Genomic DNA, 18,534 nt, shown 5'->3' on the forward strand with positions numbered 1-18,534 from the left:
TGCTGAAGAGGTTATGGGGAAAAGGGAACACTCCTGCATTGCTGGTGGGAATGCAAACTGGTACAACCTCTTTGGATGTCAGTGTGGCGATTTCTCAGAAAATTAGGAAACAACCTTCCTTAAGACCCAGTAATACCACTTTGGGGTATATATCCAAAGGATGCTCAAACGTGCCACAAGGGCATGTGCTCAACCATGTTCACAGCAGCTTTGTTTGTCATAGCCAGAACCTGGAAACAACCTAAATGGCCCTCTACCAAAAATGGAAGATGTGGTACATTTACACAATGGAGTACTACACAGCAGAAAAAAAATAACGACATCTTGAATTTTGCAGGAAAATGGATGGAGGTAGAAAACATTATTTTGAGTGAGGTAACCCAGACATAGAAAGACAATTATCACATGTACTCACTCATAGGTGGTTTTTAAACATAAAGCAAAGAAAGCCAGCTTACAAACCACAATCCCAGAGAACCTAGACAACAATGAGGACACTAAGAGAGACTTACATAGATCTAATCTACATGGGAAATAGAAAGTGGAAAAAGATAAGATCTCCTGAGTAAATTGGGAGCATGGGGACCTTGGGGGAGGGTTAAAGGGGGGAGGGGAGAGGCAGGGAGGGGAGCAGAGAAAAACATAGAGCTCAATAAATATCTATAAAAAAAGCAAAAAAATATTTTAATGGAAGGAAAGACACAGATGTGTACCAAGCCAATGAAGCTGACTTTATCTGACTTGTAAAATAGGGGGTTCACAACAGTTTTGAAAAGAAAGTATGTGCTGTGCTGAGGATGTTGCCCAGTTGGTAGAATGCTTGCCTAGCATGCGCTGAGCTCTAGACTTGACTCCTCAGAACTGCTTAAGATTGGGTATAGTGGCAAGTTTGAGGGCAGACTGCCATGGCAATCGCCGTTCAAATGACCATTACCTCCTCAGGGGACTGACTTTTGTCTTTAAAAAGACATGAGACCTTATCGTATACAAACATATATATTTATATATATGAAAGGTCTGCATCAATTTATACATTAATCAAACTGTTATCTTTGGTTACAGAAAAAATTGTATCTTCTTTATTGTTCGTGTAGTATTTAACTTACCAGCAGATACTAATTTTTATAACTTAAAAAAATTTAAATTATTAATTAAAAATCCAGGTATTTTCTTGTTTTACAGATGAAAAAAGTAGAGGAAGCAGGAAAGAAGTATTTGTTATGGTTATAGCACAGGCTTTGGATTAAGTCTTGGATTAATAAACCCTGTCTGTCCCACCAACTCTGTGACTCTGAGCAAGAGTCTAATCTAATTTTACTGATTTGTAAAACGGGAACCATAATAGCATCTGCCTAGTAGGCTTGTTTTGGAGATTAAATGCAAGTAAGGCATTTAACACAACGAGTGGCAATAATGATATAATAAACTTATTAGGGAAGTAAGAGTTTAATTAGGAATATTGAAGACTTTCCCAGCTTTCTTCCTTCTTAGACTCTCAGAAAGCAAGCTATGTGAGTCAAAGCCAGGCAGAGGCAGGGTTCAGCATCTCTCAGTATTTATTACCTTTAGGGCGAAGGCAAGGCCAGGGCTCTGAGCTTAGTATTTCACATATAGCCTCCGACTTTTAAAAGGGAACATCCAGATTGATCAAAGAGAGAGACTGGAGTTCTTGAGAACGGATGATGGAACAGGGGTGTCCTTTCCCAAGGCATCCCAACCTGGAAAAGTCCTCCTAAGTAACTGCCAAAATTAATGGCCCTTGTGCCTCCTCAGCAGCGCCCACCACCACCCTTGTCCTTCTCAACACTTCCCCTCTCTCACCAATATCCATTTCCTCTCACTAATGGAGACTTCTGTCAAACTCTGTCACTTGCCACAAGGGTCCCTTCCTGCCTATTAGTACTTCACACTCCTTTCCTTCAGTTTCTCATCCTCTGCCTCGGACTACCCTGTTATTTTGTTCTGCACCTCAGTGTAACCCTTCTGCCTCAGTTTCCCCTTTCTCCGCCTCAGGAACTGCTCCCCTGCTGTTCTCTTGCCTCCACCTCGGGCTCCCAAGGCTTCCACCAGTTTCCCTTCAGCCTCTAACCCACGCTCCCAACCCACAGCCTCGTGGTTCGGCCCTACCCGACTGCTCCAGGGTCAGCGCCCCCAGGCGGCGGAGGCCCTCCTCGTCCAGATCCCATTGCTCCGCCATTCGCGCCCGCCGCTCACCTGCCGCCGCTCGCGAGACCGCCCCGCGCTCGCCAGACCACGCCCCTCGCGCCAGGCCCCGCCCCTGCCCCGCCCACTAGTTGAGGACCTGGTCTCTCTAGAGATGCCGTTAGAGGACGGGTCACGTGCCTGTCCGCCTGCCACAGAAGTTAGGACTATGGTATGGAGCTTGTCCCTGAGAAGGGCGCCCAAACCACGGAGGTGGTCAATGGGGGAGTTGGTGCTCAGAATGAAGGCCTCGGGAATAGGGATCTGACTCGATGAGGGTCGGAAGGCGTCCCCAGTTTAGAACCTGGGAAGGGCGTGTATGAGTAACTGAGAGAACGTGCTGTCTTTAGCGGAGAACTGCTTGTTGTACAGCACTGAGGATTTGAGGGGCGTCAGGTTTGAGGGGTGAAGGAGGTTTGTCTCTTTGAAGAATGGAGGTCTTTGTACCTTAAAGCCCAGGTTCGTTCTAGACGTTGAGCAAGACTGGAGTGACCTGTAAAGGGGAAATCCACATCTGACAGTTTGAGGAGCGGGACAGATTTTGGAGGCCTGATGGGAACTCCTGAAGTTCGGAGAAACTTGACTCTGAGGAGATAAGTCCTGGCTTCAGGGCATTGAGGTTCTAACGTTCTAATTTGTTTTTGGAGAAGGTTGTATGGAAATGAGATGCTCTTTGGAATGGAGTTGAGATGACTGAAAACCATGCCACTTCTCGTAGTCGGTCTAGCAAAAAGCCATATTTTCAAGTACTACAGGTTCCCTAGCTGCTATGACCAGAGGCTCTTCCCCAGGTGTAACAGTTCTGATCAGTCTTTCGGGAAGAAAGCTCTGGGGAGAACAGTTACTTTCCTAACTTTGACCAGGAAGCGTTCCTTGAGAGTCCTCCTGTGGGTGACACGTGAAGCAAGTACTTGAACCAAGATCCTGTTCTTTAATAAGAACCCAGCCTCCAAGAAGCAGGTTTAGTTTAGCATTCAAGTATGCCAAAATTGGCATACACGCGTATCTCCGCTGAGCCTTCTGCTAGGTACCTTCAAAGAGAACAGGATGAAAATTGAATCCTTGTATATCTATGCTTTCTGATATAGGTGGGGTCCTTATTTACTCTCAGTTTATCATGTCCAGCCTCAACATTTAGAAGGCATGTAACTCAAAATGGCATCATTGGATTAGCTTTTCAGTTCTGCTTCTGAGTCATGAATCCATTTTATAATCTAAATTCTTTCTCTTCACGTCCGCCTAGAGCTTTTCTAGTCTTACAGTGGCATTTCAGAAAATTAGACAAGGTTTACTGTAGAAGAAATGCCCTTCTTCTTTATTATAAGGATTTATTCTTTTTCAGAATTAGAGACACAGATTTTTGGTGGAAGAGGAAAGTATTCCTTTCTTGAACAACCACCTTGTACTTTAATAGTTTTGTTCCCACTGCCACCATCATTCTTAGAGAATTTTAATTTTTTTAGTCAGTGTACAAGCTAGTGGGTTCCACTGTGACATTTTCAAATACATATATCATTCGACTTTGTTTGCCGTGCCTTTCTCCCCTTAAGCAATCCCACCCTCTGTTCTTTTTTTCTTTTTTTGTTATTTATTTATTTATTTATTGAGAAAGTAATTTCATTAAATTATAAAAGTTTCCATTTCCGCCCCTCCTCCCAACACCCTCCCACTTCCCCCACTCCCTCTCCTCCTCCCTCTTTGTCCCTAAGAGCAGTCAGGCTTTCCTGCCCTGTGGAAAGTTCAAGTTCCTCCCCCTCCCTCCAGGTCCAGGAAGGTGAGTATCCAAACAGACTGGATCCCCAAAATCCAGTATATGCAGAGGAAACAAGTCCCAGTGTCATTGTCAATGGCTTTTCAGAAAGACTCCAGGCCAGCCACATTCAGAGAATCCGGCCACATTCAGAGAATCTGGTTGGATCATGTCCTCGTTCAGTCCCAGTCCAACTGGCCTTGGTGAACTCTCATTAGATCAGTCCCCTTGTATCAGTGGGTGATGGCGCCCATCGCAGTCCTGATTTCCTTTTTCATTTTCTTCCTCCTTCTGCTCCTCATTTGGACCTTGGGGGGCTCAGTCCGGTGCTCCAATGTGGGTCTCCGTCTGTATCGCCATCCATCATCGGATGAAGGTTCCCTCTGGTCTTGCCTTCTTTGCTCACGTTCTCTTTCCTTCTGCTTCTCATTTGGACCTAGGGAGTTAAGTCCAGTGTTCCAATGTGTGTCTCTGTCTTTATCTCCATCCATCGCCAGATGAAAGATCTATGGTGATAAGCAAAATATTCATCAGTATGGTTATGGGCCCCCACCCTCTGTTCTTATGTCCCATTACCCTCTCTTTTTCCCCTTCCTTTAGGCCTCTTCTCCTCTCATAGGCCCCTTTCAACTTTCATATCATATGTATATATGTACATATTTTATGTATGAAAGAAAACACGAACCTAGTTTGTTTATCTCCAGTTCCATCCATTTTCCTGCAAATATCAGAATGTCATTCTTTACAGCTGAATAAAATTCCCTTGTGTATATCTACTACATTATGTATTCATCTGTTGATGTGCTTTTAAGCTGGTTCCATATCTTGGCTATTGTGAATAGTGCAGTAATAATCATGGATATGCAAGTATATCTATGGCATGCTGATTTAGAATTCTTTAGTACATAGTGGTTAATTTTCATGGTCAACCTAACCAGAGTTGGAATTACTTAAGAGGCACTTTTCTAGGAATGTCTGTGAATATATTTCTAGAGAAATTTAGCCAAGGAAGAAGAGTCGCCTTGAATGCGGCAGCACCACCTCATGGTCTATGGTACCTGCCTGAATAAAACGGAGGCAGGAGCATCAGCGTGCTTCTGCTTTCTGATCTTCCCAGATGTGAGGAGTCCTAACTTTATGCTTCTGTTCCCAAGAACTCTATCACACCTCCTCTGCCATGCTGGGCTAAATGTTCTTAAACCCTAAGCCAAAACAAATCCTTCTTCAGTTGCTTTTATTATTATTAAATGTGTTTGGGTGGGTTCTGGGTGCACATGCCATGGCACACAGGTAGAGATCAGAGGACAGCTTTGTGGAATCAGTTCTTTCCTTTCAATTTGACATGGGTTCCATGGATTAAGCCCAGGTCACCAGGTTTGTGCAGCAAGTACCTTTGCCCACAGAGCCATCTGGTGGCCCCTTAAATTGCTTTATACAAATACAAAATATTTGGTCACAGCATCGAGAAAAATAACTGATACAAGGTATCTGCAAGTGGTACTAGTTGAGTGGTGTTTCTGTGTTTAGTGCTTTAGAACTCTTCATAATAAATTCCTGCAGAGGCAGCCCCCATTTAGAATTTGTTGTTGTTTTCTTCTTGTTATTGTAAAATTTAGTTTTATCACTTTTATGCTTTATGTCTGTATGCATATGAACATACACATACGTGTGTGGGTGCCATTGGAGGCCAGAAGAGGGTGCTTCATTCCCGAAAGCCTTAGTTACAGGTGGATGTGAGGTGCTCAATATGCGTACCAGGAAAGGAACTATAGTCCTCTGGAAGAGCAAAATGTGTTTTGTTTTTGTTTTAGTTTTTCAGACAAGGTTTCTTTCTGCTGGGATTAAAGGTGTGCAACACCACCACCCTATGAAACAAGTATTCTTAACCATTGAGCATCGCTTCAGCCCCAAATTTGTGTTGTTTTCTTGAAGGATAGTCATTCTGACTCGATGAGATGGACTTTCAGTGCAGTTTTAATTTGTATTTCTCTGATAGCTTAGGGTGTTGAGTACTTACTCAAAAGCTATTGGCTGCCTTATCTCACCCTTTGAGAACAGTCACTTCAATTCTATTTCTTTACCTGATGCCTTGCTTTTTAGGCATTTGAGATTTGGAGGGTTTTTTAAAATAAATTATTTTTTAAAAGAATTTTATGTATATATGTTAAGACAGGTATGTGGCACATGCCTTTGGGCTCAGTAATCAGAAGGGTGAGGCAGGCAGATCTCTAAGTTTGAGGCCAGTATGGTCTACAGATTGAGTTCTAGGCATGCAGGTAATGCACATATATATGTACAGGCAAAACTCATAACTTTTATGTTATTATTATTGTTTTGTTTTTTGCAAAATCTTGGCTCTCACTATATATCCCTGACTAGCCTGGAACTCATAGAGAAAAGAGATAAGAAATCCATCTGCCTCTGTCTCCTGAGAGCTGGGATTAAAAGCATACATCACCATGTATGGCTTATTTACCGTTTGTGTGTGTGTGTGTGTGTGTGTGTGTGTTTTGTGGTTTTTCGAGATAGGGTTTCTGTGTTCTGGCATCTGCTTTGTAGACTAGGATGACCTTGAACTCACAGAGATCTGCCTGTCCCCCTGTACCCTGGGTGCTGGGATTAAAGGTGTGTGCCACTACTGCCTGACTGATTTACCATTTCAATAAGTATAATTCAGTGATCTTGTGTTTTCTGAGTTGTGCAACCACAACCACAACTGTGGAATGTTTTTATCTTCTTTAAAGAAATTCATACTCCTTCTTAGTCTCATAGCCCTAACATAACATTAATCTACTTTATGTCTCTGCAAATTTGCCTTTTCCTCACATTGTCTGCTTTGTTTTTCTTAGCATAATGTTTCAAGGTCAATCCATGTTGTAACATGTATCATTACTTCATTCATTTTTATTAATAACCATTCAATGAGTCAGACCAGGCAGAAAAAAAATGTCTTTAATTCCAGCAATTGGGAGGAGAGACAGGTGAAACTCTGTGAGTTCAAGGCCAGCCTGATCTACATAGTAAGTTCCATGCCAGCCAGGGCTCCAAACCTGTCTTAAACAAAACAAACAAAACTACCAAAATAGTTTCAGTGTATGGATATATTCCACTTTGTTCATTTACCAGTTGATAGACAAATTCAACTTAACATAGATACAAAGATTTATTTCTAGGCCCCAGTTCTATACTATGTATGTATGTATGTATATATATATATGTATATATATATGACTGTCTTTATACCAATAGTACAATGTCTTAATTAAAAAAGTACGTGTCCTAAAATTTTGTTTTTCTTTCAAAAGATTGTTGTAGCTATTTTCTGGGTCCTTTCTAAGGCAGCTGGGATTTTCATCAGAATTGTGTTGAATTTGTAGGTCAGTTTGGAGAATATCACCATATTTTTAGACAGGGTCTTACTGTGTAGGTCAGATTGGCCTAGAACTAGCAATCTTCCTGCCTTATCTTCTTGAATTGTAGGGTTATAGTTGTGGACCACTATGCTTAACTTGAATATTATCATCTCCATATTAAATTTCTCAAGAGAGCCTATTTTCCCATTTATATGAGAATCAGCAGGGTTCATAAGGAGAGGGTTCATCAGTAAAATGTTTGTTGTGCAAAAATGAGGATCTCAACACCACATAAAAAGCTAACTATCTTATAATTCCAGCATTGGAGAGGCAGACAGGGTAATCACTGGAACTCACTAGGCTAGCCAGTCTAGCTGAATTCAAGAACCCTGATTCAGTGAGAAATTAATCTCAAAATATGATGTAGACAGCAATTGGAAAAGATAACCAATGTCAACATCTGGCACATACATGCACATATACAAAAAAACCAATTTAGACAGTGTTCTGGTTTTCAGAGTACAAGGATTATATTTCTTAAATTTGTTAATAAATGTTTGCTTCTCTTTGATATTATAAACAGAATTGTTTACTCTCATTTTCTTTCTTTCAGTGTGTGTATATGTGTGTGTGCACGCATGCACATATATGTCCATTCAAGTGACTAAGCCTGTGTGTGTGCATGCAGAAACCAGAGGACAACATCAAGTATTCTGCTCTCTCGATCTCATGCTCAGTCCCCATTTTTCAGTTAGGCTGGCAGCCAGCAAAACCCCCAAGGACCTTCGTGTCTCCACCCCAATCAGTGCTGCGGGTACAGGCGAACATGAGACATACCTAGCTCTTTTACATGGATGTTGAGATCCAAATTCAGATACTCGTGTTTCACAACAGGCGCTCTTACCCATCATTCCAGCCCTTTTCCTACCACCCACCTCTTGATACAGGGTCTCACTATGTAGCCGTAGTTGGCCTTGAGTTCAGTATGTAGCCTACACTGTCCTCAGACTTGGAGTGATCCTCCTGCCTCAGTCCTCTGAGTGTTGGTATTACAGATGCCTGAAACCATGACTAGCTTCTTAAATTTTAATGTGTGAAATAGAATTGTTTTTTAAAACTATCCTTCAGCATTGCTGAGCTCATAACATTGTGCGTGTGAATTCCTTTGGTGTTGTATGCACTTTACCATGTTGTCAGCAACTATGGTTTCATACTACTTATCAGGATGCTTTCCATTTATTTCTGTTATATAACTCTCACCTCATTTTTCCTTTAGGAGGAGCCTGGCATGCCGCATGAATCAGCAGAGGACTTGTTTCATTTCAATGTTGGGGGCTGGCATTTCTCAGTTCCCAGAAGCAAACTTGCTCAATTCCCAGACTCACTGCTGTGGAAAGAGGCTTCAGCCTTGACCTCTGCAGAAAGCCAGAGGCTGTTTATTGACAGAGATGGCTCCACATTCAGGCATGTGCACTATTACCTCTACACTTCCAAGCTCTCCTTCTCCAGCTGTGCCGAGCTGAACTTGCTTTATGAGCAAGCCCTGGGGTTGCAGCTAATGCCTTTGCTTCAGGTAAGATGTGTTTCTCCTCCAAGAGTGATGCTCAGCAGCACCCCGAAATGTGAGGCTCCTTTCTATATGGGTTTCTGAGGTAACCCTTTTAATGGACAAGTGTGGCAAATGAGTTAAAATAATGAACAACATACTGGAAGTACCCGATGGCTTTGGCTTGTTTTTGAGAAGGTCACACCATGTAGGCAGGGACCACCGTGACTCTATGACCTCACAGCCCCCTGTTAGCCAAGTGCCACACACCCAGCTCTTAACTGCACAGTTTAACAGAGACTTTCATCTGATTCTGCTTTGTTTGCATCAGCAGCCACAAGGGACCTGAGATGGGAGTTAGTATTACTGAGAGAGTAGCTTTGGCTCTTCCAAATCTTATTTTAAACTGCTACTTATTTTTTTTTTCTTTTTTGAAGTGCTGGGGACAAAACCTAGGCCTCCTGAATGCTAGGCAAACACTCTACCACTAAGCCACATCTCCAACCCTTGCTTTATTTTGTTTTGCTTTTGTTTTTTTGAGACAGGGTCTCTTTGTGTAGCCTTGACTGTCCTGGAACTAGCTCTGTAGACCAGGCTGACCTTGAACTCACAAAGATCCACCTGCTTCTGCCTCCTGAGTACTGGGACTAAATGTGTGTACCACCACTGCTAGGAATTTTTTAAATATACAGTTCTTTAAGATAGTCTTATACTGTGGCCCAGGCTGTCGTGGAAGAACTCATTTCGTAGCTTAGGCTGTCCTCACACTCAAAACAATCCTCCCAAATACTGGGGTTATAGGTTATAGGCACTTCCATACCTATAGTAGCCCCTGGGTTTTGTTTTGTTTTGCATTTATTGTTAGTGTGTGATGTGTGTGTGTGTGATGTGTGTATATGGGCATGGATGCCATGGTGTGCACATAGAAGACAGAAAACTCTATGGAGTCACTTATTTCCTTCCAGTCTTACGTGGGTTCCAGAGATGGAGCTTAGGTTGTCAGGCTTGTACAGCAAGGGCCTTAACCAGCCGAGCCATCTTTCCAATTCACCCTTGGTACTTTGAGACAGGCTCTCCACTGTGACTCCAGCTATCCTTGAACTTGAAACCCCCCTCTCTGCCTCTCAAATGCTGAGATTAACAGGCTTTTGTTGTGAACTTTTAAAAGGAGAAAAGCTGTACAACTTCTAGGATTTACTATGTACACCACGGCTGAGATTTTAAGTCTGTAAGATTCACCAAGACTATTTCTTCTCGCCAGCACAGTGATATACATCTACAGTTGTAGCTACTTAGAAGGCTGAAGTGGGATGGTTTCTCGAGTGCATGAGTGCAGCCTGGACAACATATGGACAACTTTTTTTTTTAAGGCATGTGCCACCACCGCCCAGCTTTTCTTTTTAATTTTTTAAAAAAGATTTATTTATCTATTATGTATACAGTGTTCTGTCTGCATATATGCCTGCAGGCCAGAAGAGAGCACCAAATCTCATTACAGATGGTTGTGAGCCACCATGTGGGTGCTGGGAATTGAAATTAGGAAGAGCAGCCAAAGCTCTAAACCACTGAACCATCTCTCCAGCCCCCAAAAGTCTACAGCACCCAGTATTTCCAGATGGTCTCCCATCCAAGTACAACCAGACTCTGCTTAGCTGACTCTGCTTAGCTTCTGAGATCAGATGAGATTGGGTGTGACCAGGATGTTGTGGCCATAGACAGGACAACTCTTATTAAACAAAGCAAAACAAAACTTCTCATTGTGCCTGTAAGGTACTTAATATTCACTTTGGCAAAGCAAAAACTCTCCAATTTGCAGAATCCTTTCTTTGCCTTTATTTCACTATTTTTCAAGAGACTTTTTGTTTTTCTTTTTTGTTTTGTTTTGAGATGGGGGTCTTACAGCTCTGGTTCTCCTGGAACTCACTGTGTAGACCAGACTACCTGCTTTTGCCTCCTAAGTGCTGGGTTTAAAAACACGGGACACTACACCCAACCCAAGAGCCTTTCAAATATTTTAAAAAAATCTTTCTGTTCATTTGTTTGTTTGAAGAGTCATTTATTTTATGTGTATGTGTGTGTGTGTGTGTGTGTGTGTGTGTGTGTGTGTGTGAGTATTTGTATGTACATCATGTGTATACAGGCCCCCGTGGAAACCAGAAGAGGGCATCAGATCCTCTGGAACTAGAATTTGAGGTAGCTGTGAGCACCACTGTGGATTCTGGGAACTGAACCTGGGTCCTCTGAAAGAGTAGCAAGTCCTCTTAACTGTTGAACCCAAGAGACTTCTTTTCACTTCTTTATTTTGTTTTTGTTTTTGTCCCTGTTTTTGAGCCAGAGTCTCTTTATGTGGCTCTGGTTGGCCTGAAATTCTCTATGTAGATCAGTCAGATTTCAAACACACAGAGATTTGACTGCCTCTGCCTCCCAAGTGCTGGTGATTAAATATGTTAACATATCCATTTTTTTTTTTTTGGTGATTTGAGACTTATTGTGGCTCAAGTCAACCTAGAATCTGCTATATAACCAGTGGTGACCTTGAACTCCTGATCCTTCTCCTTTCTCCTTGTGCTAGCATTACAGGCATATATCACCATACCTTTTTGTATTTTTATTTTTTTATTTTGAGAAAGGGTCTCAAGTAGTCCACTCTGGCCTTAAACTAGCATTATAGCTCTTAATTAAGCTTAATTATAGAGCTTAATTAAGAGGAGGACACTTAATTCCATCTTCTTACTTTTGCCTCTCACGTGCTAGAATTAACAGCCTCTACACAATGCGCTTCCTTCCTTTAAAAAAAAAACTTTGGTTTTATGATTTTCACTTGTGTGTATGCATCTGCGTGTGCACACACACGTATGGGTACAGATCCTCATGAAAGCTAAAAGTGGTACTGGATTCTGTGGAGCTGAGTTGTATGTGGTTGTGAGATGCCCAGCTTTGTGCTGGAAACTGAACTCAGGTCCTTTTGCAAGAGCAACAAATGCTTTTACCATTGAGTAGGTCTCTCTAGCACACATCTCCTTCCCTCCCTTACTTCCTCCCTTGCTTACTTCCTCCTTACTTCCTCTCTCTCTCTCTTTTCTTTTTTTTTGGGGGGGGGGGGCTTCAAGGCAGGGTTTCTCTGTGTAGCCTGGACCGTTCTGGAACTCACTATATAGAGCAGGCTCGTCTTGAATTTAAAGATCTGCTGGCCTCTACCTCCCTGAGTGCCAGGATTAAAAGGCATGCACCACCACTCCCCAACTGCACCTTTTTTTTTTTAAGAGCTTTAAATACCTTTACTGATAAAGCATCAAAGTATGATGGAAAATGGAAGCATTACTTTTAAGTTTTCTCCAAGCCACAGAGATAATTTCTGTGATGACTGTGCTTAGTTTATTTGGTAGTTTTTGGGCAAGGATTTTTTTTAACCTGGAAAAACTAAATATTATGACTGGAAAGGAGATCTGGGCATGTTCCATATCAATCCCACTGTCTGAACAAGGTGTTGTTTATTCTATTTCCATAAGGACTAGCCCATCAACTATGGTGCGTCTCTGTACACCACTAATTATGCCTTTCCAATACCGCCTGGAAGAAAATTGACTTAGACTGTGTATGTATCTGGGTCGGGGGAAAGAGGCCATTTATTTTGTAGTGTATGTGTTTGTGTCTGATCCTTGGTAAATAATCCAGTGCTTTCTCTGAAGCTATTAGATAGTTAGAAGTCCAAAACTGTTAGCACACTGCAGTGCAAGGTGTAGGTCTTTTTTTTCAAACTTTCCACTTGAATCTAAACTTCTGTCAACTTCTTTAGGAGTAAAGTACTAGAAATGTTTGCAAGTGGCTTCAAAACCATTGAAATGGCCTGGCATGTTAGGATTGCTCATGGCTCTATGCCAAGGCACCTTTTTGTGTAGAGAAGAAATAGCTTATTTATTGCAGAAAATCAAAGAGATCAAGGCAATGTTTCAGAGAATAATTTAAAAGAATACAAGCTTCTTATATAAACAGTTTATTAAGCTCTTTAGCCCCTTTGCTGTCCTCACTTCCTAAACCGAAACAAAAATATATCTGGGAATCAGCTTCCAAGTAGGAGGCAACAACTCAGAGGCCAATGAGTTGGTCTGATTCCAAAATTCCAAGATGTGTGAGTAGCAGAATTTGAAGAATTATGTGGATCTGCCTCCCTAAGACAGACTGTGAAACAAGTGCTTATGCTTCGGAAATGGTGTTTTCAAAGAAATAAACATTTGTGCTGGCCCAGCCAAAGTGGTATTTATTCATTGAAGCAGAATGTAAATACAGCTGGGAGTCAGCAGCCGCCTCAAGCAAGTCAACTGCCTCACTCAGTTCCACCATTTTCCCCACTGCTGAGGCCTATCCAGCTACTCAGAGGTCTGCCTAATGAACAAACACTGCTTGCAGAAAATGAAGTCTTGCCAATTCTTATCTAAAGACTCTCTCTCCTTAAGCAGTACCACTTCAAGCATTTACCTTTGACTTAATGAGAGCATTCTGGATTCCAGTTACTATTCCTATGGACTTCAGAGAAAACAAAGAATGGTACAACAAAATATAATGTAAGCCATGTATGTGGGTGACATATGTAATTATATGTAATTTCTTTTAAGAAGTGGAGCATCTCACTGTGTTGCCTAGGCTAGCCCTGTACTCCTGGATTCCACTGATCCTCCTGCCTCAGCCTCCCAAGTCACTGAAGGACTATGGGTACATGCAGTAACATCTAGTTTCATAGGTATTGTTCAAATTTTGTAGTAGACAAAAATTAAAAGTATAAAGAAATGAGTGAAGCCAATTTGATAATATATTTTATTTAACCTAATTCTTTCTTTTTCTTTTTTTCTTTCTTCTTTTTTGTTTTTGTTTTTTGAGACAGGGTTTCTCTGTAGCTTTGGAGCCTGTCCTGGAACTAGTTCTTGTAGACCAGGCTGGCCTCGAACTCACAGAGATCTATCTGCTTCTGCCTCCCAAGTGCTGGGACTAAAGGTGTGCACCACCACCGCTTAGTTTAACCAAGTACTTTCAAGGTTTTAAATATAAGATAGTTTTTTCTTGTTTTATACCAATTTTCCATATCATATGTTTTTAATATTTAGCACATCTTAGATTTAGGCTACTGCAGTTTAAGAACTGTACGGTAGTCACAGTGACTACCATATTGAATGGCACATATCTGAACTGTTCCAAATTATTAGTGCTCCTTACTACAGAGTTCTTCAAAATTAGTACCTAACAATAAAATAAAACTTGGCTCCTGCTAACTGAATGTCTTATTCATTCAAAAGGTAGCATTTTTGCTCAAGATAATCTGTAACATGCTAGGCTTTGTTGAAAGGCAGTGTGAAAAGCTGGTCATGGTACTTGGGAGGCTGAGATCTAAGGATCATAAGTTCAAGGCTAACCTTGTCTATGTAGCAAGAACCTACCTCAATAAATAAATACTTTAAAAGGACAAAAGAGAGAAGCAAAGTAGTGTCACAGAATGAGCCAACAAGGAGGGTGCGATGGAAAGCTTCTGGGAGACAGGTGCCTGAGCTCACACTGATGCTCTGATCTCTGTCCATCATTCCCTACATACCTACCCCTGAACAGAATACTTAATGTGCTTGGACAGCCAACCACATGCCAGATTATGGAGATAAAAGAAATGGAATAGGAAGCCATATACTATAAGGAGGTGGCGGGGGAGAGAGTAGGTGGGAAAAGGCATAGATTGTAAAGATTTTATATATATATATATGTATGTATGTATATATATACACACATATATATATGTACAGGCTTGCCCCTCCATTTTCAGTACTTGACATTAAACACAGATTTTTTTGGATGTTAGGTAAGCACTGTACCACTGAGCCATATCTGCCATCCTGATTCTACCTACATAATTGTAGGTAGAATGAGTCTATTTTAGGTTTTTATGCCATTTCTGGATGTGGTAGCTTGTGCCTATAATCCCAGAATTTGGATGCTAAGACAGAAGAATTATGAGTTCGAGGCTAGTCTTGGCCACAAAATGAGATCTCAAGAGACTAAAAGTGAAGAATGCATACATTAATTCAGTCCTCTTTGCCTTTTGACTATGGATGCAATGTACCTAGCTGTTTTGAGCTCTTGGCATTGTGACTTCCCCAAAATGATGCACTGTAACTTGGTACTGTGAATCAAAATAAACACTCTCATCTAGAAATAAAGGAAAAGTGAGAGTGAGAAATAGAATAAGAGAAATTTATAGAGAAAAATTAGATTTAGTGACTACTCAGGACTGGATTGTGGCGTTGGAAATATAGGTTGGATAAATATACCAAACCCCAGTGAATTGTACCCTTTAAACTGGTATGATTATCTGAGCCAGGTGGTACAGGTCTTTAACCCCAGCTCTCTGGAGAGCTGAGAAGGATGGTCTCAAGTTCAAGACCAACTCGAATAATCCAGTAAGACTGTAGAAGAATTGGGGATAAGGCTGGGGTTGTAGCTTATAGTATTAAAATGCTTGCCTAGAACCACACAAGGCCCTGGATTTGATCTCCAGTTTTCCTAAATGTGAGTTTTTGGCATGTAAAATAAAGTTGTTGGGGTCAGAGAAATGGGTCAGTAGTGCTTAGTCAGTGTTACAAGTGCTTGCTAAGCCCTAGTAGATGACCCAGGTCCAGTTCCTAGCACCCACATACCTGCACACAACCACCTGTAACTCCATGGCCTCTACTGAGTCCTGCATGCACACGATGCACACAAGTCCATGCAGGAACACATGTGCAAATAAAAATAAGTAAAGAAATCTTGAAAATAAAGTTGTAAGGAAAAAAATCAGTGGCTGCTGGCTTGACAATATATCAGAGCTTGTAAACTACATAATATAGGTCATGGACCAAATTCTGTCCTTTTCTCTCTCTCTCTCTCTCTCTCTCTGTGTGTGTGTGTGTGTGTGTGTGTGTGTGTAGCCCATGAGCTAAGCATGTTTTTTTTGAGTTTTCATAACTGAAAAAAAAGTCAAATTTCAGTGTTCATTGCTAAAGTTTCATTGGAATACAGCCATGCTCGTCTGTTTGCATATTGTTTTAGGCTATTTTTGAACTACAAAAGAGTTGAGTATTTGAACTGACAGAGACCATATGGCTAGCAAAGTCTAAAATATTTAGTTTATGGCCTCTCACAAAGGAAAAAAATGTGTTTGCTTCTGGCCTACATTCAATAGGGGCAAGGGAAGAAGCAGGAAGATTAGGTAGGAAGCTCTGGCAGCACCCAGATCAGTGGTCCTCAACCTTCCTAATGCTGTGACACTTTAATACAGTTCCTCAGGTTGTGGTGACCCCAACCATAAGATTATCTTCATCGCTGCTTCATAGCTGCAGTTTTGCTACTGTTAAGAATCGTAATGTAAGTATCTGTGTTTTCAGATGGTCTTAGGCAACCCCTGTGAAAGGGTCGTTCAACCCCCAAAGAGGTCGCAACCCATAGGTTGAGAACCGCTGATCCACATGAAAGATAATGATGGCTTGATCTTGAGTGGTAATAGAAATGATTTAAATCCTAGATATGTCTTGATGAATTTGCTAATGAATGGGATGCAGGACATGAAAGAATGGACAGCCGGGCTGTGGTGGCCCACGCCTTTAATCCCAGCACTTGGGAGGCAAAAGCAGGCGGATCTCTGTGAGTTCAAGGCCAGCCTGGTCTACAAGAGCTAGTTCCAGGACAGGCTCCAAAGCTACAGAGAAACCCTGTCTACAAAAAAACAAGAAAGAAAGAAAGAAAGAAAGAAAGAAAGAAAGAAAGAAAGAAAGAAAGAAAGAAAGAAAGAAAGGACAACTTATGTTTCTACTCTGAACAATCAGGTAAATGGTGAATTCTAAGAGATGTAAACATTTAAGAAGCAGGGATCGCAAGTTAAGATCAACAATGTCAAGCTGGAGAAACAGTGAAAAGGTGGTAAATCCAAGTGGAGGAGAGCGAGGAGTTACTGGATATACAGGTCTGGAGTTCGTGGGAACACTTGGAACTAGAAACAGAATCTGGGAGTCATCAGAGCTCATATGTAAATCTGTGAACCTGAAAGTTTTGGAATGTTGTATGTTATTCATAGGGGAGATATAAAGTAGTCATTGTCAGCCCATACATAAACATCCTTAGGCTTCCTAAAACTTCGTGTGTAATTTGAGAAGCCCTCTTAAACTTAACCTGCTCTGAGTCTATCCCTTGCCATCAGACTGATTAGGAGGTACAGCTGCTCCAGAAGAACGTGAAGTTTCTCTTCAGGGTCACTCACAAGAGTTTAAGGTTCAGTGCAGACTATTGGTTCACTTTTACAGGCCTGGGAAGCCCGCTGAAGACTGGATAAAGGACTTCGCTCATTCTGACAAACACTCTACCACTAAAGTACACCTTAGCCCAATTTTTCCTATTTCACTGCCTTCTGGGAACCTCAAAGTTTGAACCATAAGTTGTTCTATTTGCCAGCAATCTGCTACCAGTAAAGAATCCAAATATTCTTTGTGTTTAAGGGAGTCGGGGAGTTTTTATGTTGATTACACAAATGATGTCTTTAGTAAAATAGGCCAGTGGCGGTCTCACATTTCCTATTATGATGTGAGACAGATTACCTTGTGATCTTGGAGAAGAATATGTAAATGGCAGACAGTCATTCCAACAATGTGGCTTATGGGTAACAATGGATGAGTGGACAACTCAAGTGTAAAGTCCATGAGATGGCTTCAAGGGTCCACCTGCTCATAATGGCTCATATCACAAATATATATACACAGTCATGTACATATGTGTACATACACTCACACACTCACACACACACACACACACACACACACACACTGAAGTTCAGTCATACCCCTAAGTATCCCATATGCTTACTTTTTATGTCCATGCACTCTTTTTTTTAAAAAAAAAATCCCGTTTTAAATTTTGTTATAAATATAGCCTGTAGAAAGCCTACCCTAACATTTCCAGACAAAGTTAAAGTGTTTGTTGATCTGTTCTTATAACAATGCTAATTCTGTTGGGTTCATATTTTTGTATGTCTTTCTCCTTTTCTGGTTTATATTTTTTAATGCTTGCATTTCCAATATTTTTTCAAAGTATCCATCATCTATAGGCGGTTAGTTATCACCTGCTGGGAGATGGAGACTGGACCCACCTCTACAGAGTGAGCCAGCTAGAACCAGCAGTAGAGAGACAAGTCTGAAATATTGAGAGTTGTGCCTTATTTGGCTTCTTTTGATGCACATTCTTTTGGCCTAATAGTCTTGCTTCCTTTTTGCTTCAGGGCACTCGTCCTGCCACAGCAGTCGGGGATTTGTTGTTCCTTGAGCTCTTTTACCACCATGTTCCTCCCAATAGCCCATAAGGCATCCAAAACCCATTACTGTTTTGAAAACCCTGTTAAGTCCAAAGGCTCTGCCAGCAGGGTGTTTTGTCAGCCCTCTTTTAGCAACACACTTGCCCCTGCACCATCGGTTTTACATTGTTTCTGATTTATTTTTCACTACTATCTAGGCTCAGAGCAACATCAGCTGCCGTTACATTAGCCATTAGCCTTCTGAATTCCCCTCTGCATTTCTCTAAAGAAATCCTCCTTGGCCAGGCACAGTGACGCATTTCTGTAATTCCAGAATTTGGGAGGGTGAGGTTGGAGGACTGCAGCAAGTTCAAGAAGAGCAGGGCTGTAC

The 18,534-nt window shown here is 41.4% G+C and overlaps 2 protein-coding genes across 6 annotated transcripts in view; one reads left to right on the plus strand and one right to left on the minus strand.

Annotated features, from left to right (window-relative positions):
- The window catches only part of Lrrc36 (leucine rich repeat containing 36), a 58,245-nt gene extending 56,034 nt beyond the window's left edge, over window positions 1–2,211 (minus strand). For all 4 annotated transcript variants that reach the window (XM_087900260.1, XM_087900258.1, XM_087900259.1 and 1 more), the window contains exon 1: window positions 2,128–2,211. In XM_087900260.1, coding sequence (XP_087756386.1) covers window positions 2,128–2,197 — 70 coding nt within the window. In that variant the 5' untranslated portion in view covers window positions 2,198–2,211. The remainder of the gene's footprint in view (window positions 1–2,127) is intronic.
- Window positions 2,212–2,282: 71 nt separating this feature from the next.
- The window catches only part of Kctd19 (potassium channel tetramerization domain containing 19), a 37,827-nt gene continuing 21,575 nt past the window's right edge, over window positions 2,283–18,534 (plus strand). Inside the window, exons 1-2 of one of the 2 annotated variants that reach the window (XM_048437126.3) lie at window positions 2,283–2,374; window positions 8,582–8,878. In XM_048437126.3, coding sequence (XP_048293083.1) covers window positions 2,318–2,374; window positions 8,582–8,878 — 354 coding nt within the window. In that variant the 5' untranslated portion in view covers window positions 2,283–2,317. The other variant, XM_048437127.3, reaches the window with a different exon arrangement.

This window comes from Myodes glareolus, chromosome 22, assembly GCF_982192425.1.
Source record: "Myodes glareolus chromosome 22, mMyoGla1.1, whole genome shotgun sequence".
NCBI lineage: Eukaryota > Metazoa > Chordata > Mammalia > Rodentia > Cricetidae > Myodes > Myodes glareolus.